The sequence below is a fragment of the Crocuta crocuta genome, unplaced genomic scaffold, assembly GCF_008692635.1.
Source record: "Crocuta crocuta isolate KB4526 unplaced genomic scaffold, BGI_CrCroc_1.0 scaffold457, whole genome shotgun sequence".
NCBI lineage: Eukaryota > Metazoa > Chordata > Mammalia > Carnivora > Hyaenidae > Crocuta > Crocuta crocuta.
The window spans coordinates 3,325,440-3,345,624 of NW_027531318.1; the positions used below are offsets into that span (position 1 = coordinate 3,325,440).

Genomic DNA, 20,185 nt, shown 5'->3' on the forward strand with positions numbered 1-20,185 from the left:
ATATTTCTAATCTATAGAAACTAGTAATGGTTTTTGCTTTAAGATCCATTCTTGGTTATTGGGGCACCTGAGTGGCTCAGTCAGTTAAGCGTCTGACTCTCGGTTTCAGCGCTGGTCATGATCTTGCAGTTTCCTGAGTTCAAGCCCCGAATCAGGCAGTGCACTGACAGTGCAGAGCCTCCTTGGGATTCTCTCTCTCTCTCTCTCTCTGCCCCTCCCCTACTCATACTGTCTCTGTCTCTCGCAAAATAAATAAACTTTTAAAAAATTTTTAAAGATTATTCTTGGTTATTAATGATGGAAATAAGGGAAGTAAAAGAAAAGAACTGTAGTTGACCCTTGCACAACATGGGTTTGAGCTATGGGGGTACACTAATAACTGTATTTTTATAGTATGGTGCTGGAAGTGTATTTCCTTATGATTTCCTTAATAAGATTTTCTTTTCTGTAACTTACATTATTGTAAGCATACAGTATGTAATGCATATAATATATAAACTATGTGTTGGTCGATTATTTATATTATCTGTAAGGTTTCTGGCCAACAGTGGATTATTAGTAGTTAGGTTTGGGGGGAGTCAAAAGTTATACACTGACCTTCGACTATGGAGCAGGTCGGTGCCCCAAAGCCCCTCATTGTTCAAGGGTCGACAGTATTTTACTTTACTGAAAACATGGAATCATAGGAAGTCAGAGTTGAAAGGAGCCTTCTAGGTTATCTAGTCCAACTCTTTATTTAACAAATGAAGAAATGGAAACCTAAAGTCACTGAAGATGAAGTGACTTGTTCAAGGCCCAACAGCTAGCTAGTGCAGAACCAGTACTAGACACGCAAATGACCAATGCTTAGATCTTTGTCCCACCCACTCATGTCACAGAGTCACAGGAACAACCCAAGCCACTGCAGCCCTCTGGCAGGAAATCAGAGACTTTCAGGCTTGGGTCACCCTCTGTCATCACTGCTGTGATGCTCTTCAAGTAGCCCAACCTTCAGGGGTATGAGATAGATTAGTGAGAGATGAAGACCAGGCTCTGGTGTTGAGGAGCTTCTCCTGGGAACTTACAGTAGGAGCTTGTGAGCTCTAGCCATTGTCACATGGAGGCATCAGTCCTTCCCAGATGATTCCTTGCAATCCACTTGCCTCTTGAGCTGAATTGCAAAAGAGGCCACGGGAAGATATGGGGAAGGAAGAAATCTAAAGATGAAACAGAAATCCTTACTGTGCCTTCCTGGTCTCCTCTCCATTCCAAATTATAAATCTCTGGCCCGTTCTCCAAACCACAGCATTCCTAGTGCTTTCAGGGTTCTCTTGTTTCTGTCTATATTCTGTCTGGAAGGGGACAGATGCTGAAGAATAACGAGGAATGAGAGCCCATTAGACCCGAGTTGTAGTCCAAGCCTCTCCAACACCCAAAATGTGAGTTTATCTTGTCTTGATTTTCTAATCGTAAAATAAAACATACCAATGCATTGTTTGGAAAGTACTTTTAATATCTTAGAAAATGCAGCAAAATGATATTGAAACCAGTGTTCACTTTTGTACCAAGATCAAGCAATTGTGGTTGCAGCAGTGAGAAAGTTCTCTTTCTGGCAACTGCCAACACCTGACAGTTGCTGTCTTAATCATAGCTGTGCCTTTCTTTAGGAAGAATGAAGTGGGGAAGTTAGGGGGTGTTGATACCAGGTGGAAGTAGGACCTGTTACTCTCAGGTGGATGAAAACTGCACTGTGGAACCCACAGGAGAAGATGTTTCAGGTTATGATGGTGCAGGGTGAATGACTGACCATGCTTGTATTGTTTTGCAGGTAGACTTGGGCCTTCTGCGCTTTGTCACTGCAGTCGGGACACAAGGAGCCATTTCAAAGGAAACCAAGAAGAAATATTATGTCAAGACTTACAGAATAGACATTAGCTCCAATGGGGAAGACTGGATCACCATAAAAGAAGGAAATAAACCTGTTGTAAGTTTCACCGCCAGCCCCTCAACCAATTCAGTCTTTGAAGCAGATGATCAATTTTTACTTGTTTGTTTGGGAGCTTTCTGTCTGGCCTTGGCTTAGTTTGAGATTGATTTAAAATGAAAAGTGCAATTTGAGGTTTATATCTGACCAAGGGGTGGGAGTGTGGGTGGGGGGATCTCATGTTCCCAGATCCAGAAGCCAAGAGGAAATTATACAGATGCTTCCAAGAAAAGTCAATTCCAGCCAAATTAAGTGTTAGACTCAAGAACCACTTTAACCCTCCCGTGGGGACATGGACCATGCACAGGATAAGCACTGTCTTTTTAAAACCCGAGGCGTTTTTCTGTTTTGTTTCCCCATGTTTCTTCATTGTCTTTCATAGATTCCTTCTTTCTTCCTCTCAGTCATGGGCTGGTTTTAGAAAATTCCTTTTCATCTACCCTCTGTGGCTCACAAACTAATTTACAAGTGTGTTTGGCCGCTCTGTCAGAATGAATAGAAGAAAGGCTGTTCACGGTATTCCCTGAGATCACACCAATGATGCTACCTCCTCACTGCTCTTAACCAAAGAAGACACCAACCATGCCTTGCCCTGGGTGCCCTGCCCTAAATCATTTGGAACTGAGATGTTTTTCTCAGACTGCCTGTTTATTTGAAGTTATGTGTGCTCTGATTTACTAATCAAAAGATTTCTGAAATCTCACATTCACTGTTTTCCTAAAACTGAAAGCTATCCCTGACGGCCAAATAAAATGCACAGAAATGATAAGGGTAGTAGCAAAGATCCAGGTAACTTGAAATTTTGGATTTGGAAAGAGGCCAATTAACATGTCCTCATCTCTCTCTTGAGCATGAATGGCCTTATTTTCTCCTTCTGGGTCTGGAACTAAGAAAAGTGTGAAGTGAGAAAACTGTTAATTCCCTTTGATTAGCTGTGAAGCCCCCACTCTTATTTAGGGCAGAAAAAAATGAAACTAGAAATATAGGCAGTTGCCTTGTGGGAGGGAAGTTCTATGGAAAGCAAGTTCAAGGCCACTGTCTAGCCCTGAAGGACAGGGAACCAAACCTCCATCTGGGGAAGAAAAATCCTCACAGCCAACATTTGCGAAGTTTTAGCAAGTAAATTTTGATCTTAAGTCTCATGACTTAATCTTGACATATGTTTTGAAGACATGCTTTAGTTTCAAGTAAACAAACAAACAAAACACTAATGTCCAGGACACTTCAAGGGGAGTAAGGAGAACTGACCTCAGGCTTTCAGGCCATTTCTTTAAAACATGAGTGCTACTTCTCCAAGATGTCCTCATCAGCCATTGGCCATCAGTCATATGCATGGCCCAGAAGGGGCTGTCAAGGAGCACACACAGGTTCTGAGGGGGTGTCTGACAATGAACGCAGCTCACTCTAGGTCCACTCTCAGGAATATCCTGGCACACGGAAGGGCTTCCAGAGTGGGAGGCAGAAAGAATAAAGAAGGATTCAGCAAAAATATGGATGTGACATCCATCTGAGCACTTTTATTGAGCCTAAATGCAAGCCAGACATCACCTGGAGTCCTGTTACTGGTGTCTACCCTCCTTTCCCTGTACTTTGCAGCCTTTCAGCCACGGCCCTCTACTCTCTTCCCTGCTTTCATTGGGGAAAGTCGGCCATACCTCAATAAAGAGCAGCCTTTAGCCAACAATGAGGCCAGCAGCCCTCTTTATGTTGAAAGGAATGTATGTACTTCCATGATTTTCAGCAAACATGAAGTCCCCTCAGTGTGACTCGGGCTCAGTGTGAGCCCGAGTTCACCCCCAGCCTATGCTGGGGCATGCAGACTCTTAACTGACTGTCAGTCTCTCCCTGAAGTGGACTTGTTGACCCTTCAAGCATTATATGGCTTGGGACTCTGCTCCCTCTGGCAGCTACCCATTCTTCTCTGTCACACAAAAATGCTCCCACACAGATTGTTTCCCAGAGAGATTTGCTAAAGTAGGACAGAAATCCAAAGGCCATCACAGGCGAGGATAAATTATGATATTAAACCATCTCTAGAGAGGGATCAGGCTAACAGCCAACTTTGTAAAGCATTTGACCACCTTCCGTCACACAGGCCACTTAAGCTAAATGAAGTTAAAAACATCAGCTTGACCTTTAGAAGTCATTTCTCCCAGGGGAAGAACAAGTCTTGGGAACTTGTGGTCCTCCTCTGAAAACTTACCTGGAAAGGTGGGGACGAATCTCCAGGCCACTGATGGGTTCAGTAAGCTCAAGTGACACAACTTAATAAGAATATGGTGCAGCTGTGTGAGAAGCAGAGTGCTAGCTGATTTTACTTTAACGTGGGATATCCACAGTTCGGGGCTGAAGTGAAAGCCAGGGAAATGGAGGTTTTCAGTTCCTCCTGAGATAGGTCTAGTGCTGGAGTGTTCCAGGATGGAACTTGCTGGAGAACAGGCAGTGAAGCCATGCCCAAGAAGAGTGGTCCAACACATCCTTGTCAGAAACTCATTCATGACTGGCACTTAACTACATTTGCAGTTACATGCCTCATCTTTCTTAAAATAAAATGGCTCATTTTTAAAACTAGAAACAGGGGTCCTGGAAAAGCTGATTTCCAGTTATATATCACTTATAACTCAGTGTTGATTTTGACCACTAATACATAATTTTATTGATATCAAAACAGATGAAAGTCACTACTTAATGTCAGGGATAAGATTTTCCATCAAGAAATGGAGTTAAAAGGGGGAAGCTACTTGACTTAATGCTGTAGCCAGGCACATAACCTAGAATTTTCAAAAAGCCAAACCCTGTGGGCTGGCTGGATAGCTCAGTCAGTTAAGGATCCGACTTCAGCTCAGGTCACGATCTCACAGTTCATGGGCTCGAGCCCCATGTCAGGCTCTGTGTAGACAACTCAGAGCCTGGAGCCTGCTTCAGATTCTTTCTCTCTCTCTTCTCTNTCTGTCTCTCAGAAATGAATAAACGTTAATTTTTTTTTAAAGCCAGACCCTACACTGAACTCAAAAAGTACTCCTTCTGGGGGCTCCTGGGAAAGTAGAATAGAGTGAGTTCCCATGAACTGTCTATAGTATTCTGTAGGTCCTTATGATAAAGTTAATAATTTCCAATTTTTTTTTAGGTAGCCTTTAATAAATGTTACATTTGTAATAGTGCTTTTGGAAGCTCTAGGCTCTCAGAAAATTGCATAGATGATTAGGACAACATTCTGTTTTACATGTGTTTTTTTCTGATTGCCATCATTTGAAAAAGATAGCATGGCAAGTTATTAATGCCGCCTCAACCTTTGATGGGCAATGCTGAAATTGTAAATAATTTTTATGGGCATTTGTGGAAACATATTTTTGTATTTGTCTTAAATCTGAAGAGTCTGTCATTAAAGGGCCTTTTCATTTTCTATATAGATCTTTCAGGGAAACACCAACCCCACAGATGTCGTGTTTGGAGTTTTCCCTAAACCACTAATAACTCGATTTGTCCGAATCAAACCAGTGACTTGGGAAACTGGCATATCTATGAGGTTTGAAGTCTATGGTTGCAAGATAACGGGTAAGCACAGCTTGAAGATTGCCCAGGTTTGATTTATGTAAGGTTTACAGTTTGGAATTTTTTGTAGAGGAATTTTATAATTTTATATAAAGCTGGTTGTTTTCTGTATATAAATCTGGTCATTTTCATTTGGTGGTTAAGGGCATATGCTTTGAATGTAGACAAATCTGAGTTCAAATCCTGTTGATACTCCTTACTTGCTTATTTTGGGGGGCATTTACCATCTTTCAAAGCCTTAGTGACCCCGATTAGAAAACAGTCATCATAGTGCACAAACACCATGCAGGGTTGTTGTGATAATGGAGTGACTTGCAGATATAACGAGTTCAGCACAGCCTGGAGCGTAGCGGGTATATGCTAGGCGGCATCTTTCCACTAGACTCCAAGCTCCATGAAGGTGAGCACTGTGCTTTTCATCCCCGTTTCCTGGGTGCACGGCACACTGACTGGTGCTTAATCGATTTGCTATGAAAAATGATTGCATGACATGCTCTCCATCTGCTTTACATTTTCATTTTGAAGGCTACAAGTGGCTCTGTCAGCCACAGTCAAGCAGGAGTTGAACTTACCAGAATTTCTCTCTCTACCCACTATACCTGGACAACTTTTTATTTCAATATCTATCCATCTTTTGTTGGATGCATATGCTAATATTAGAAATCAATCTGTCAGTGTTTCTAGTTTTTTCTTTGTTTCTTCTGACATGAATAGAACTTTTAAAATATCTGTTAAATTGTTGCTAGAAGGATTATACCCATTTGAGAGATGAAGAAGGTGCACTCTGTAGGCGTTAAGCAGCTAAAAAAGTGGGCCAGGTTGGGACAGAGCTGGAAGTAAAAGAACTGTCGTCCCTGTCACCCTCACTGCATTTCTCTGGCAATCACTGCAGCTATTACCTGTCCACTGATCTCCCTGTGCAGCCATTCTGTGTTCTGAAGGAAACACCAGTCAGGCCAGAATTCTTCTCCATTTAAGTAAACACATTGCAAAGTTTCATTAAAAAAAGGTGTGTGTGTGGGGGGGGAGGGGGGGTCAGTACAATGTAACCTTCAGTGTAAGTTTAAAAGTTAAACAGAATCAGTAACCGATTCACCAAAATGTAATTAAAAGTGAACCACTTTTAAAAGGCTCTCAACTATCTTTTAATATTATGTTAGTGCACATAGGGCAGTAAATCTCTTCTTCATGAATGCCAGTACTCTTGTTTTTGTTTTTATCCTCTGTAGGATAATTATATCTAGAGAAGGAAAGTACTCAATTTTTAAGCAGAACAAACAAACAAACAAACAAAAACCAACCACCTGGGCAATTTTCAATGAAATTACAAGCCATTTGGACAAGAACGCCATGAGAAAAAACTAAGGAGAAAAAACTATCCTTGTTTATAGGACAGTCCATTTTGGCAAGTAAAAACTGACACTTGATTTTACCAAAAACTTATTTATTTCCATACCAGAGACAGGCTTATTTATTGTTTCAGGATCTAAGACTTAGAAAGTTCAAGGCCTTGGAGGCAGGAATTGGGTGGAGAGAGGTTTGGAGGAAAAAGGGATGTTGAAAAGTTAGATATAACCTTGGCTTTATTTTTGATCACCAGTTACATGAGAAAAAGTTCTAGGTTATTTTCAGAGCATTAAAAATTTGAAAAGTTACCCATAAATTTGTAGAAACAAGGCCATTTGAGGTCAGAGTGGAAATTTTGGTTCATTTCTAATCTTACGTCACTGCACACACAAAAAATAAATAAATAAAAGAAGAAGTAACTTTGTCAAGACTCCAAACATGTTGGTCTGAACTCTGATCTCTGAAGTTCTCTTTTTAGTTAAATAAAACACTTACTTAAATTTGAACCTCTTTTTCCATTTTCACAAGGATTTCCCTGAGATTTCATTCTAGATGTATGAGTCTTCACACGTGAATAAGACAAATACTTTATTAGATTTTTAAAACTAAAAATGTTACATGACTCAATGTTAAAGGATTAGTTAAATATCTGGTTTATTTACTTAAACATAGATATCTAAAATAGCATATCCTATTTTCACATATATTTTATTTTACAATTATTTTAAGGAGCTATTTTCCCCCAGAAGATACTGCTTTTAGGTTTATAGTGCTAATCTCTTTATCACTACCCCTGATATATTTTAGATACTTCTCTCTAGTAAGGTAGCTACAATCTCCAAATAACTAACCCCGGCAGATTTTTGGGAAGGCAGCATGTTATAATGATGGTCAAGTGGACGGAAAGTGTGCAGACATCTCTCCAGGCCTCACTCTCGACTGTCCACTTGGTGAATGTGAGACCATGGGCAAGACATTTTGTCCTCTCACCTCCATTTCCTGGTCAGTAAGATTAACCTTAATTCAGCTGTAATGAAGATTTAATTGAAAGTATTCATAATACACTTGGCCTAGAGTCAGTGTTAACTAAATGGTACCCAATAAATTACACAGCAAATGGTACTCCAAGAGCTGAGCCTAGGACAATCCCAGCAAGCAGAACCTCTGAGGAGACAATGGTATCAGCATTTGCTTCTTGCTGACCAGAAGCAGATAGTTTCCAGCTTTCAGAGCTCGTAGTCCTCAGAGTAGAGGCTGATGCAAGAGAACAAGGCTGCAGGGTCCCTCCTTGCTGGACTGGAAGATCTGTGAAAGCAGAGGCCATGTTTGTCTTACTTTCAATCGTATCCCGTATGACTGGAACATAACAAATCCTCAATGCATTTATTTTTGAATGAATGAATGAATGAATGAATTGCAGTTTTATCCACAAATGACTGAATTTCAAAATATCACCCTCTCCTCTTGAGTTGGCAAGTCCTAACTCAAAATGGATTAAAACAAACAAAAACCGTTGAATTAAGTTACCCTGTGAATACATCACCCGACTTCCAAAGTCTCCAGAGCCCTCAAGTTTTAACCTAATTTTGTATTCAGAAATTATTTTTTAGAAATACAGTAATCCTAGAGAAGCCAGAGCATACAATGTGGTCACCACATAGAGATATAAAGAAAACAAGATTGGAGCAAAAACTATTTGCTTTATTAGAAGCAGTTTCATTATTTTGACAAAGCCGACTGTAGCATTTGGGCAAATATGGATATTGAGGGAAAAAATCTGGAGGGTTACTGCTTGATGTATGAGAACATACCACAAACTCTTTTAACCTGTGTTTGTTAACCAGAAGTCTCTTAACTGGTACTTCTGCACACATCAATGTGTTTCTATGTTGGTCAAAGTTTGCAAGGATGATCTCAGGTGCCACAATATCCTGAGTCATCATGGGAAGATTAAATTATGCTCACTCAGTTTTACCCTTCAAATGTGGTTATCACCCTCTCATTCTTTGAAACAAGGGTATTTGATTTACCAGTATATCTCAGTTTTCCTATTAAAACTCTATACAAAGATTTTAGCACAAAATATCAGTGAAAAGAATCACCTTAATTCCCCATCACAGAACTCATCTCTCCCTTCCATTTAAGATTGCTTTTAAGTTTTCCAACAGGGTTGCAAGATAAAATACAGAATGTCCAATTAAATTTGATGCAGATAAATAGCAAAGAATTTTTTAGCGTAAGTATGTCCCACACAATATATGGGACATACTTATGCTAAAAAATTATCCATTATTTTAAATTCTAATTTAGTTTGGCATCCTGTTTCTTGTTTTGTTGTTTTTCTTTGATTGTTTGCTAAATTTGGCAACACTATTTCCAAAGGACTTGACATGTAGCCAGGCTAAAACACTTCTGAGCAAGCCTGCTATGGAAGAATAGAACTAGATCCTAGCATCTCATTCAAACCTTGAAAAGTTAATATAACTTTTCTCCTAGTCAATGCCAAAAATGAGTCATTGTTATTCAAAATTGTTAAAAGCGCTAATTTTTAGTCAAAGGCCAATCCAGGTGTCTCTTCATTGTTCGTTTTTGGATGAGGCAGACGTATAGAAGGAATGGGTGTCTAACTGTGCTATGGATATGTTAGTGGAATGAAGGCTGGGTATGACTAGGTTTGTAGATATGTAAACTGTGCCTTAGCCAAGTCTGCTTTAGAGGAAAGGATGTTAATCTGGTAAAGTTTGTATGCTCCTTACAATATTCAAGTTAATTGTGTTTTTGTCCAGATGGTAACATCTGGTACTTATTATGAGCTAAACATTTTCTTTATAAAAGCTGATTTTGAATCAGACAGGTGTGACTACAGTGACCAAAAATGTGACTTCTATCTTTAGCACTACAATTTCATAGACCCTCAGTAATATACTTCTTATAAATGTTTTAAATCCCCATTGAATTTATTCTTTGTCTCCAGGACCCAGCCAAGAGCAGATACTGTGACTAAATTGCAGGAAAGGGTGCTTGAGAAAAATGGCAGCTGCCTTTATTGTGTTAATAAGTTGATTCATTCAACAAATATTTGTTAAGTAAATACCACATAGAAAGTGGGGCTCAAGGAGTCATAGAAAATTTTTAAATATGACTTGGTTCATGTCCTCAAAGACTTAAAATCTGGTGAGGCAAGTAGCAGTGATCCAAGGAGCTGAATAAAGTCATCAATATAGAGAAATGCATGTAAAGTGCTAATGAAGAGTCTCGTACAAAGAAAACTGCGCCTAGTTGGAAAGATTGGGAAAAATGGCAGCATTCAGAAACAGCTCGAGATTTGTAGTGGTTTAGGTAGTGGGAAGTGCAAGATAATGGGGACTTATTAGTGGAGGGAACAGAATGAAAGAAAGCCTCCCTCCATCCCATTCCTATAAGGAAGCATTTTATTCCACTTGCCTATAGCAAAAGGGGTAAATGTGGAGAGACTTTCAAGGCTGCAGTGTAGAAGACTGGAAGACAGGCTGGTGTGGTTGACATTACATACATAATTCTGAGCCAGGACTGAATGCTTGGATAAAGAAATGACATGACCTGAAATGTACAACTCATTGGAAAGTATCTAAGCAATTAATTCTTAAGGGCCAGCTGATAACATGGCCACAGCCTAATCTCACTAATTGCATGCCCTCTCATTTAGGATGACTTTATTTTTTAAGCTAAATTTTAATTATATTATGCAGAATTGAGTTGTTTCAAAGAAAAATAGGTTATCATTCTTATGCATGTCCTTGATGTAGGTGTACAGTTTAGAAAGGAGAATAATTGAATGATTTGTTATTAAGAGACCAATTAATCTATGATTGATGCTCTCCTGATTCTCAGAAGCTACTTGGGCTGACACAGAAGATATAAAAAGATCTGACGCTGTTCGTTGTTTGAGGAATTTATAATCTAGCTATGGATGCAAGATTATCAATCTTAAAGCATGGAGAGAACACTTTAGTGCTAAACTGTGCTGCTTCCTGCACATGCAATCATATTTCTGACAAGGGAGAGTTTGGAATAAAGGCTAGAATAGCTTGAGAAGTTTTCATGAAGAGTCTTAAGCTGGGTTTTAAAGTTTCAGTGGAATTTACCTCTGTCAACAGGAGGATAAGGGCAGCAGGAACATTTTGAGCAAAGACAATTATGAAGATTGTATCTAGGGTATACGAGAAGATGGATTCGCTGAAATATGCTGTCAGTAAGAGGAAATAAAACTAGGTAAACAGAATGAAGCCAAAATGAAGATTTCAAAGGCTGAATAGAGACTTTTTATATGGTTCTATAAATAATGGAGACCCATGGAAATTTTTTAAAGCTCTCTGTCTTTTATTATTGTGGTAAATACTCATAATGTAAAATTTATAATTTTGGCCATTTTAATTGTACAGTTCGGTTCTGTGAAGTACAATCACATATTGTACAACCATCACCACACTCCATCTTCAGAGCTTTTCATGATCCCAAACTGAAACTCTGTACCCATTAAATACGACCTCCTCATTCCTGCTTCCCACTAGCTCCTGTGGCCACCATTCTACTTCTTCTCTTTGTATATTGGACTCCTCTACATACCCCACATCGATGGAATCATACAATATTTGTCCTTTTGCATCTGGCTTGTTTTACTTAGCAATGTTTTTGAGCTTAATTTTTGAGCTTAAGAATGATATTGCAAAAAATTTTTATGGAAAGTGAATTGGCAGTTATGGGTGGTATAGATTCATAACTGGGGTCTAACAAGCCAACCAGGCCATTTAGCACACTGACCAGGAGGGTGCAGACCAGAATAATGCCAAAGGAAATGAGGACCATAAGCCATGACAGAATTTAGTAGCAGAAGCTGGTTGGTGGTTCCATTGTTTAAAACACAGAGTTAGATAAAGGGATTCAGTATCACGGGGAAAAGGACCATTTGGGTTGAGACACTGTACGTTTGAGATGACAGTGGGATTTTCATGTGGAAAGTTCCTAAAGCAATTAGAACAGGGGTGGGCAGGACAGCCTCCTGTGGCTGGAATTACTGATTTCCTATCACTAACCCATCATAAACTGAACCTCTGTTGGACAGGGCCTGTACTGAATCTAGGGCTAAGTGCTGGATACCAGAGGCACCAGAACATCAGTACTTTGACATTAAGTTTGGAAGAACTCAAAAATGGGGAAATGTATATCCTCACGGACGAGTTTCCTTCTTAGAATGTGAATATGGGAGAGAGTTCTGAAAGTCTAGGAGAAAAGTTTGAGAGAGGGAGAGCTCTGGTTTAATGTCAAATGACCCAGAGACTTAAAAATGTATATGAATGGGTACAATGTTCCTATTCAATCTGTGGTATTCTCTTTCTAAGCATAGAGACTTGTAGGAAATTATTTTACATCATCTATTTCATTCTTCCCTCTAGATTATCCTTGCTCTGGCATGTTGGGTATGGTGTCTGGACTTATCTCTGACTCCCAAATAACAGCATCAAACCAAGGGGACAGAAACTGGATGCCTGAAAATATTCGCCTGGTCACCAGTCGCTCTGGCTGGGCACTGCCACCTGCTCCGCACCCATACATAAACGAGTGGCTCCAAGTGGACCTGGGGGAAGAGAAGATTGTGAGGGGCATCATCATTCAAGGGGGGAAGCACCGGGAAAACAAGGTATTCATGAGGAAATTCAAGATCGGGTACAGCAACAATGGCTCAGACTGGAAAATGATCATGGATGACAGCAAGCGCAAGGCTAAGGTGAGGTCCAGGGACGGGAGTGGCTTCTGGGAAGGAAGTCTTTTCTCATATCATTGATTTAAATTGAGGATCTCCAGCATTTTCCTGAGGAAGTACAACTTTATATTTCTTTTAAGCCATTATTTCAGTGGAAGTGTGTGATGCTGTCCATAGGACCCCCATTCCAGGGAAAACAGGAATGAGATGTTAAAAGTGGTGTCTGAGATCAACACAGAAAAGAATTCCATTGCTGGTTGCCTTTCCTTCCTTGAGGAAGAGCAGAAAGCTCAATACTTAGGAGACGGAGTGGCCCAGAGGCTGGGGACCTGGGGACTGACAGAGCAACCCTGCAGAAACTCGGAATCTCTTAGCAGATTTTAATTTGTTAGCCACTGCCCGCCCCCCATCCCTTTCCCCTTCTCTCACCCATCCCCCATTTAAATAGTTTTTTTTGGGGGGGTGGGTGTTGCTGTGTTTTTTTGTTGGCTTATAGTGACATACACATAACATAAAATTTACCATCTTACCCTTTTCAGATATACCGTTCAGTGGTGTTCAGTACATTCCTATTGTGCAACCAATCTCCAGAACTTCCTCACCTTGCAAATCTGAGACTCTGTACCCACCCTGCAATAACTCCATTTCCTAACACACCAGCTCCTGGCGACCACCATTCCACTTTCTGTCTCTATGAATTTGACTCCTCCAGGAGCCTCTTTTAAGTGGAATTATACAATATTTGTTCTTTTGTGACTGGCTTACTTTACTCAGCACAGAGTCCTCAACTTGGAGCAACAGGATTCCATTTCTTTTTAAAGCTGAATGATACTCTGTTGTATGCATGTACCACATTTTGTGTATCCATTCATCCACCTATGGACACTTTCATTGCTTCTGCCTTTTGGCTTTTTTGAGTAATGCTCGAGTATGTTTTTTTTATCCATTGGAACCTTTTAAAATACAATTGGCTCTTGATCCAGTGATAAGGAAGATATTCCAACATTCACCATAACATGTGGTCTCATTTTTTTTTTTTAACCAAACCAATTCTTTAGGGATTATGTTTTACTTAGGCTGGTGGTCAAACTGATTTGCGTTTCCTGAGCACACAACACCCACTAGACCTGATGATGACTGGTTTGAGTGTGAATAAGCAACAACCCATAGACCATCAATTCTGTGTGCACTGCAGGAATGGTACTCAGCTGATGGTACTTCTCACCCCCAACACAACTGGCCTTCCATCCCAGCCTTTGCATCTCTACTTTGCTCCTTTCGTGAAAAAAATTTAGCCCATTGGAAGGAAGGTTATCCTTGCTCCCACTCTAAGCGAGTGTGGGGATGTGGCTTGAATATAGTGACTCAGGCCAAGGGCATTGCAGGCAGGAACAGAAAGCCAAATGACACAGCCAGATCCTCCTTTGTCCAGATGCGGGGCCCTGCAGGGACCACCTGTCCTCCACAGGTTGCTGTCCCCCAAGGCCGTGGTCAGCACCAGTGTGGCGGGCCACTGACAGTGATGATGCTGTCGGAAATGTAAGAATCTTTCTCCCACTTAGCCCCTACTTAACTTGTGGTTTCTAAAACATTTCCAGTGTTGTTGGTTTTTTTAATCTCCGTGCAGCTACTTTCCTTCTTGTGTTCATTTCCTTTCCCCTTTTTTATGCCTGCCCCTCTTGTTTTGATAAAAGAAAAAGTAAAATAAACATCAGAAACCAGAGTTCCCCTTAAGAGCCAGTCTTTTCAGAGGAGTTGTGAGCCTCCTGACTTTGTCACAAAGTGTGAGTATGCTGTACATCAGCAGCGTCCTGGAGCTGGTGCTGTTGTGTGACATGTTCTTCAACATGAGGGTTCTAGGAGAGAAAGAAAACAAATTACCATATGCTTTGGCGAAGATGTCTCATCGAGTCTGCAATTAAATCTAAAGCTATCACTCTACTGTAGTACATTGTGGATAGTATTCCACCAGAAGCCAGCACACAGTTTTCAATCTTAACAAAAACTCCATTCGTGAGTATGTGAGTTTTTTCTCCTAAAATATGATTTTATCCATCATTATCATCCTCCTGTGATATTTAAAACCACAAAAGCCTCTAAATTATTTACATAGAGCCTAATCTACATTCCTAGCATGTCCTTCTCCTTAAATAAAATCTTTAAAATGCAAAAAGACACGGGTAAATCCTTCAGTTTGGGTGCGGTGCATATTGCTAAATTATATAATGATATTTTAAAACATGCTCTATTTAAACTTACAAATGAGGGTCACCTGCTTAAGATGTCAAGTATCTTTTATGTAATAGTAGAATGAGTACTGGGTTTTATGAATAAAACAGTACTTTGATGGATATAAAATCCTCTATATCCTGCTCCTCACTTCCTACCCTCATGTAGTGCATGATGGACAAGGTATATCAGAGTCTTTGAACTGACTAGACTTCTCAGGAACAGAGAGGAGATCTACATACTCAAAGCCCTCTTCTTGTAAACCATGATGAATAACAGGACACAAAGATACTTCATAAACAATCTTATGTTAGCCGAGTTAGCCCATTTCCATATGGTTCTTCGCTGCTAATATTCTTCCCAGCCCATCACGGACAGCTTTCATAATGTTTCTACATTGTCCTAATTCTTTACTCAGGTTAAAATTAGAAGAAGAGCCGGGATTCCATAGCTATAAGTGCTTTTCTCTTATGATTGTTGGAGATATGTTAACATAGAACAGGCATGTGTAGTAATGTTGTTTGCATTATAATTATATCTCACTGATGACACTTAATTGGGCCTAACAACAATATACGTCAGATTCTTAATTACTGGAAGCAACTGTGTTCTATCAAGAGTGCAGAACCCTGATAGTGATTTTACTCTTGAAAATAAGAGAAGACAACTTTAGGTGGAGAAGGGATTCTATGTTAACCTTGTCCTTTAGATTTCTGGAGGCTTTTCTGGATTGGACAAGACCAATTAATTTACTTATAGAACTCAGAGAGCCTCTGGTCATATCATAGTCAACCCAGTCTGTCCATTTTCACTTACATGTGTGCCCCTTTTAGCCCTGATATTTCCACCACTGAATGATCATATCTCTTGCTGGTTTATGACATCTTGATCCAGCAGTTGGGTAAGGTCCCTGCTCCTGACTGACATGGCCTGGGCTGGCCATCCACTCAATCTGATCTGCCAGTCTGTAGCACAAACTGCAATACGTTTATATTTTTATTTATTTATTTATTTCTAGGAGAGAGAGAGACAGCATGAGCAGGGGAGGGTCAGAGAGAGAGGGAAATACAGACTCTGAAAATAGGCTCCAGGCTCCGAGCTGTCAGTCAGCACAGAGCCCGACGCGGGGCTCGAACCCACCAACCACGAGATCATGACCTAAGCGAAAGTCAGATGCTCAACCGACTAAGCCACCCAGGTGCCCCCAAATTGCAATACGTTTAAAGAAAATTAAGGAAACTAAGTATGTGGCCTTGGTTATAAACCTCAGTTTCCTGAATTTAGTGAAATAGGCTGGATTATTTCTAAGAGCAGAGGCATCATAGCAGTATGATGAAGGGCACCAGTTAAGACTGCCTAGATTTGAATCCTGGCTCTGACAGTGTACCTATGGCCTTGGGCAAATTACTTGACCTCTCTGTGCCTCACCTGTCAACTGAGGATAATGATAGAACCTACCTAAAGGAGTTGTCTTGAGGATTACATGAATTAATATATTTTAAGAACTTAGAACAATGCCTTGCACCAGTAAACGTGATGCAATGTTTCGTGTATAATGAGACACTCACAATAAGGCAACTTGATTTTTCTAATCTCCCTCCCCACCTCCCATTCTGTACAGGATTAAAGAATAATGTTGGGAGAAGAGGATATAAGACGGCTTATCTATTTCTTGGAAAAGTTATTGTTCCATTTTCTTATGATTCCACTCAAGGATTTTGACCTTCCTGTCAATGTAAAAAAGGAAATAAAATAATCAAGTAGAAGCAGTGGCAATGGGTGGCCTGGCCCCTGAAGAATGTCACAGTGACTTCAAGTCAGGAATGCACTTCAAAAAAGGAGCCCATTCACACTGCAGTTCAGCTAGGCATCAGCGCCTCACTCAAATAGTCAGGACCCTTGTTACTTTCCTGAGATGAGAGGCTCTTTTATCTACAAATGACTCCAACTGGTGGTTCTGCTTAAGTAAATAGCAATTTCAATGAGTTGGAATAACCCCAGTTCCTGACTAAATAGCACTTGCACTACATTAAATTTAATATCTCCTACTCAAAAATTTAATCACTCCCTCTTCTATAGGTTTCAGCAAAACTAGGACCCACTCCTTTAAGAGAATGTACCAGGAGTTATCACTGAAAATGTGGTGTCTATCCCAGCTCTGAAAAATGGCAGCTTCTCTTCCTGAGTTCTCTCCCTCCACTTCACGGAAGTGGTAGAAGTGTCACTTCTCGCAGACACATCAGCGTAGCATTGAAAATGTGTCTCATTAAATCTTCAGCTTCTGGTATAGCCTCAGTGTATACTCTGAAGTTTCTGAGAAATGACATCTGTCACTTCTTAGAGAAGCTTTAGTTTTTTTTTTCCCTTTCTCATTTATGAAAGAAATGTCAGCTATTTATGAGGTGGTGGAATGGGGTCTGTTTCTCTGCTCGATTAAGATTCCTGAAGGAGGGATTCCTTTACCGAAAGAGAGGTTTTATTGATAATGGTGTTTCTCCTACTTTAGTCTTTTGAGGGAAACAACAACTATGATACACCCGAGCTACGGACTTTTCCACCTCTTTCCACACGATTCATCAGGATCTACCCTGAGAGAGCCACTCATGGAGGACTGGGGCTGAGGATGGAGCTGCTAGGCTGTGAAGTGGAAGGTAATTAGTGTCCAGAGTCCCTTCTAGTTTCCCACTTTTTAATCTCTTTCTTCATGCATTTATGCCCCTGATGGTACGGCTGACAACTGCCAGCTTTTTCCCCTGGGTCATCCTACCTTGTGCCTGCCAGTCCGTGAGGCTCAATGTTCTAGCACATTCCACCAAACAATGTCTTCAGAATCCCACTATTTGTATCGGTTGTTTACAGAACTCTCCTCAGATCCTTTGGGTTGCCTCCTTTGACTTTTTTAAAAAAATAGTATTTCTGAGGTGAAATTTTTATAACATAAAATTCACCATTTTTAAGTAAACAATTCAGTGGCATTTAGTATATTCAGTTCTTTTTGCAACCACCACCTTTTATCTAGTTCCAAAGCAAAACCCCCACCCATTAAGCAGTTTCACCTCAATCCCTGACAACCACCAATTCCTTTGACTATTTAGTGTTGTTTAGCCGTCTGTGTCCCATTCAACTTTCTGTCTGCAGTGTTGATCACCATCTTATATGAGTGGGAAGCAGTGTTTGACAGACCGAACCACCAACATTACCTTGAATGAACTGCTTAGGCTGCTGCAGAGAAACAAAACTTTACATGAGATAATATGTATTAATATACAGTGAGGTCTGTTTGAGATGTTACTGCATATACTTACCATATGAAAGTCATATCAAAGACAAATTCAGCTCACACTGACCATAGAACCACACTTACCTCTGCATTTTTAATCACATAATAAATAAAAGGAATGTTTGAAAAATGGTATGATAGTTGTTTATTGTACCATCTAATGCTTTTGTGCATTAGAATTCCCATCTGCCTTCGATATGGGCATAAATGAATAACCAACTTTTCTATCCCCATAAAGGTCTTTCTCTAGGTTAGCTCAAAGAATGGCTATTGTTGGTACCCAGATGTTAATCAATTGAGCATATGCTCATGGTTGTTTCAAAGAATGCTTTTTAATATCACCTTCTTGTGGTTTCAAAATTATTTGTGTTTTGAGCTACCCAAATATAATTACATTCTTGAGCACATTAAACATCATAAAACTTTTCTTATGCATTAAAGAATCTGAAGCTATAAATCACCATACTAGTGAATAATTCATAGCTACTTTTGTATGTATTTATTTTAAAGCAAGGCCATTATCTCCCATTCTTTATTGTGTAGTTGTTTCCATATCTGTAGTCATGTCTCAGACCTCTGAATTATCCAGTCACTATCAACACAGACTAAGAATGACTGTGTGCCAGGGCTTTGGCAAAGATACCAAGAAACAAAAAGGGATGGGCAGATTGAACCCACTGCAGACATGCTCATTCCATTTACTGGGAAATGTGTTCATCTGGAAAAGGGAGTCTGCTGCCATGATACAGGTTGTTAGCCTGGATTCTGGAAAGCAACACTGATTTAAGAGGTGGAATGAATGGATGGTTGAAAAGACTGAGGCTGGTGGCAGTTTGCCAGTGTCAACTCTGTAGTGAGAGGTACAAATCGTTGGTGAAGAGATTTGCCGCAGATGTTTCCAAGCACTCACAAAAGTGAGGAAGTTGCCCTGAGCTATAAGAGAAACCAACATCCGGGGAAAGTAATGTCAAAATTTTTTGACACAATTAGTGTCAAAAAAAATTAGTGAAAGGGAGTGGGGTTTTTTTTTCTTCCTTAAAATGATTAACAGGCTCTATTAAATATCTGCTTCATGACTGTGCCACGGGAGATACCTAGAGGAATACAGAAAGACGGTGAGATACAGCTGAGCCTTCCACAAGTGTCCGTCCTACTTGAGGTTACCATTTACAAAAAACAATTAGAGAATCACAGAAGATAAAATACATTCAAATAGTAAAATTGGGAAATAAAAATTATTCACTTTCTACTTCTTAAACTTAAACCGAGTACTACCCTGGGCCACTTCCAAGGCAGAATTCCTCCTTTATAAATACCATAAGGAATGCAGATGAATAGAGTTTAAAATACTTAAAAGTGGCACATAACTCAGTGAATACGAGCATCTAGATTAGCAGGGAGGATTCCATTAATTCAGTGATAGCCATAAGTGGAGCCCAAAATTTGTGTGTATGCATTTCACAAAGTCTAGATGGTATGCCTAAACGTTGTGCACGTTCTCTGTACATGCTGGTTTCCTAATTATTAGTGTGTGCCCTGGGTAGTTGAGGAAGTTGAAACTAGCTACTTTTCTTTCTTTCTTTCTTTCTTTCTTTCTTTCTTTCTTTCTTTCTTTCTTTCTTTCATTCATTCTTTCTTTCTTTATGTTTATTTATTTATTTTTGAAAGAGGTCAGAAAAAAAATCCCAAACAGAGTCCGCACTGTCAGCTAAAAGCTGGATGCAGGGCTTGATCTCGTAAGTCCATGATCTGAGCTGAAATTAAGAATTGGACACTTAACCGACTCAGCCACCCAGGCGCCCCTAGCTACATTTCTATATATGTCATAACTCTGCTCAGTAATTAAGGACAATAAGAAAGAGTATCAATTTTTTACTGAGAAAGAAGAGGTTACCAACACATTCCCAGACACATGGCCAGCAGCTATTAGAGAACTGGCCCCTGTTCCCAGTATCTTGTCTGGTTCTCAGACATTGAGAGAGCCATACGTTATCTCAAGCCTTGTAAAGTGAAATGTAATGCCAAAACCTGTAAAATATTAAACAGATTGCAAGAATGAGTAACAGGCTGAAAA

At 40.0% G+C, this 20,185-nt stretch overlaps 1 protein-coding gene across 4 annotated transcripts in view; it reads left to right on the forward strand.

The window, feature by feature from the left end:
- NRP1 (neuropilin 1) overlaps window positions 1–20,185 on the forward strand; it is a 138,619-nt gene that overhangs the window by 94,571 nt on the left and 23,863 nt on the right. For all 4 annotated transcript variants that reach the window (XM_077771764.1, XM_077771766.1, XM_077771765.1 and 1 more), the window contains exons 7-10: window positions 1,808–1,963; window positions 5,374–5,518; window positions 12,295–12,626; window positions 17,338–17,482. In XM_077771764.1, the coding sequence (XP_077627890.1) occupies window positions 1,808–1,963; window positions 5,374–5,518; window positions 12,295–12,626; window positions 17,338–17,482 (778 nt within the window). The remainder of the gene's footprint in view (window positions 1–1,807; window positions 1,964–5,373; window positions 5,519–12,294; window positions 12,627–17,337; window positions 17,483–20,185) is intronic.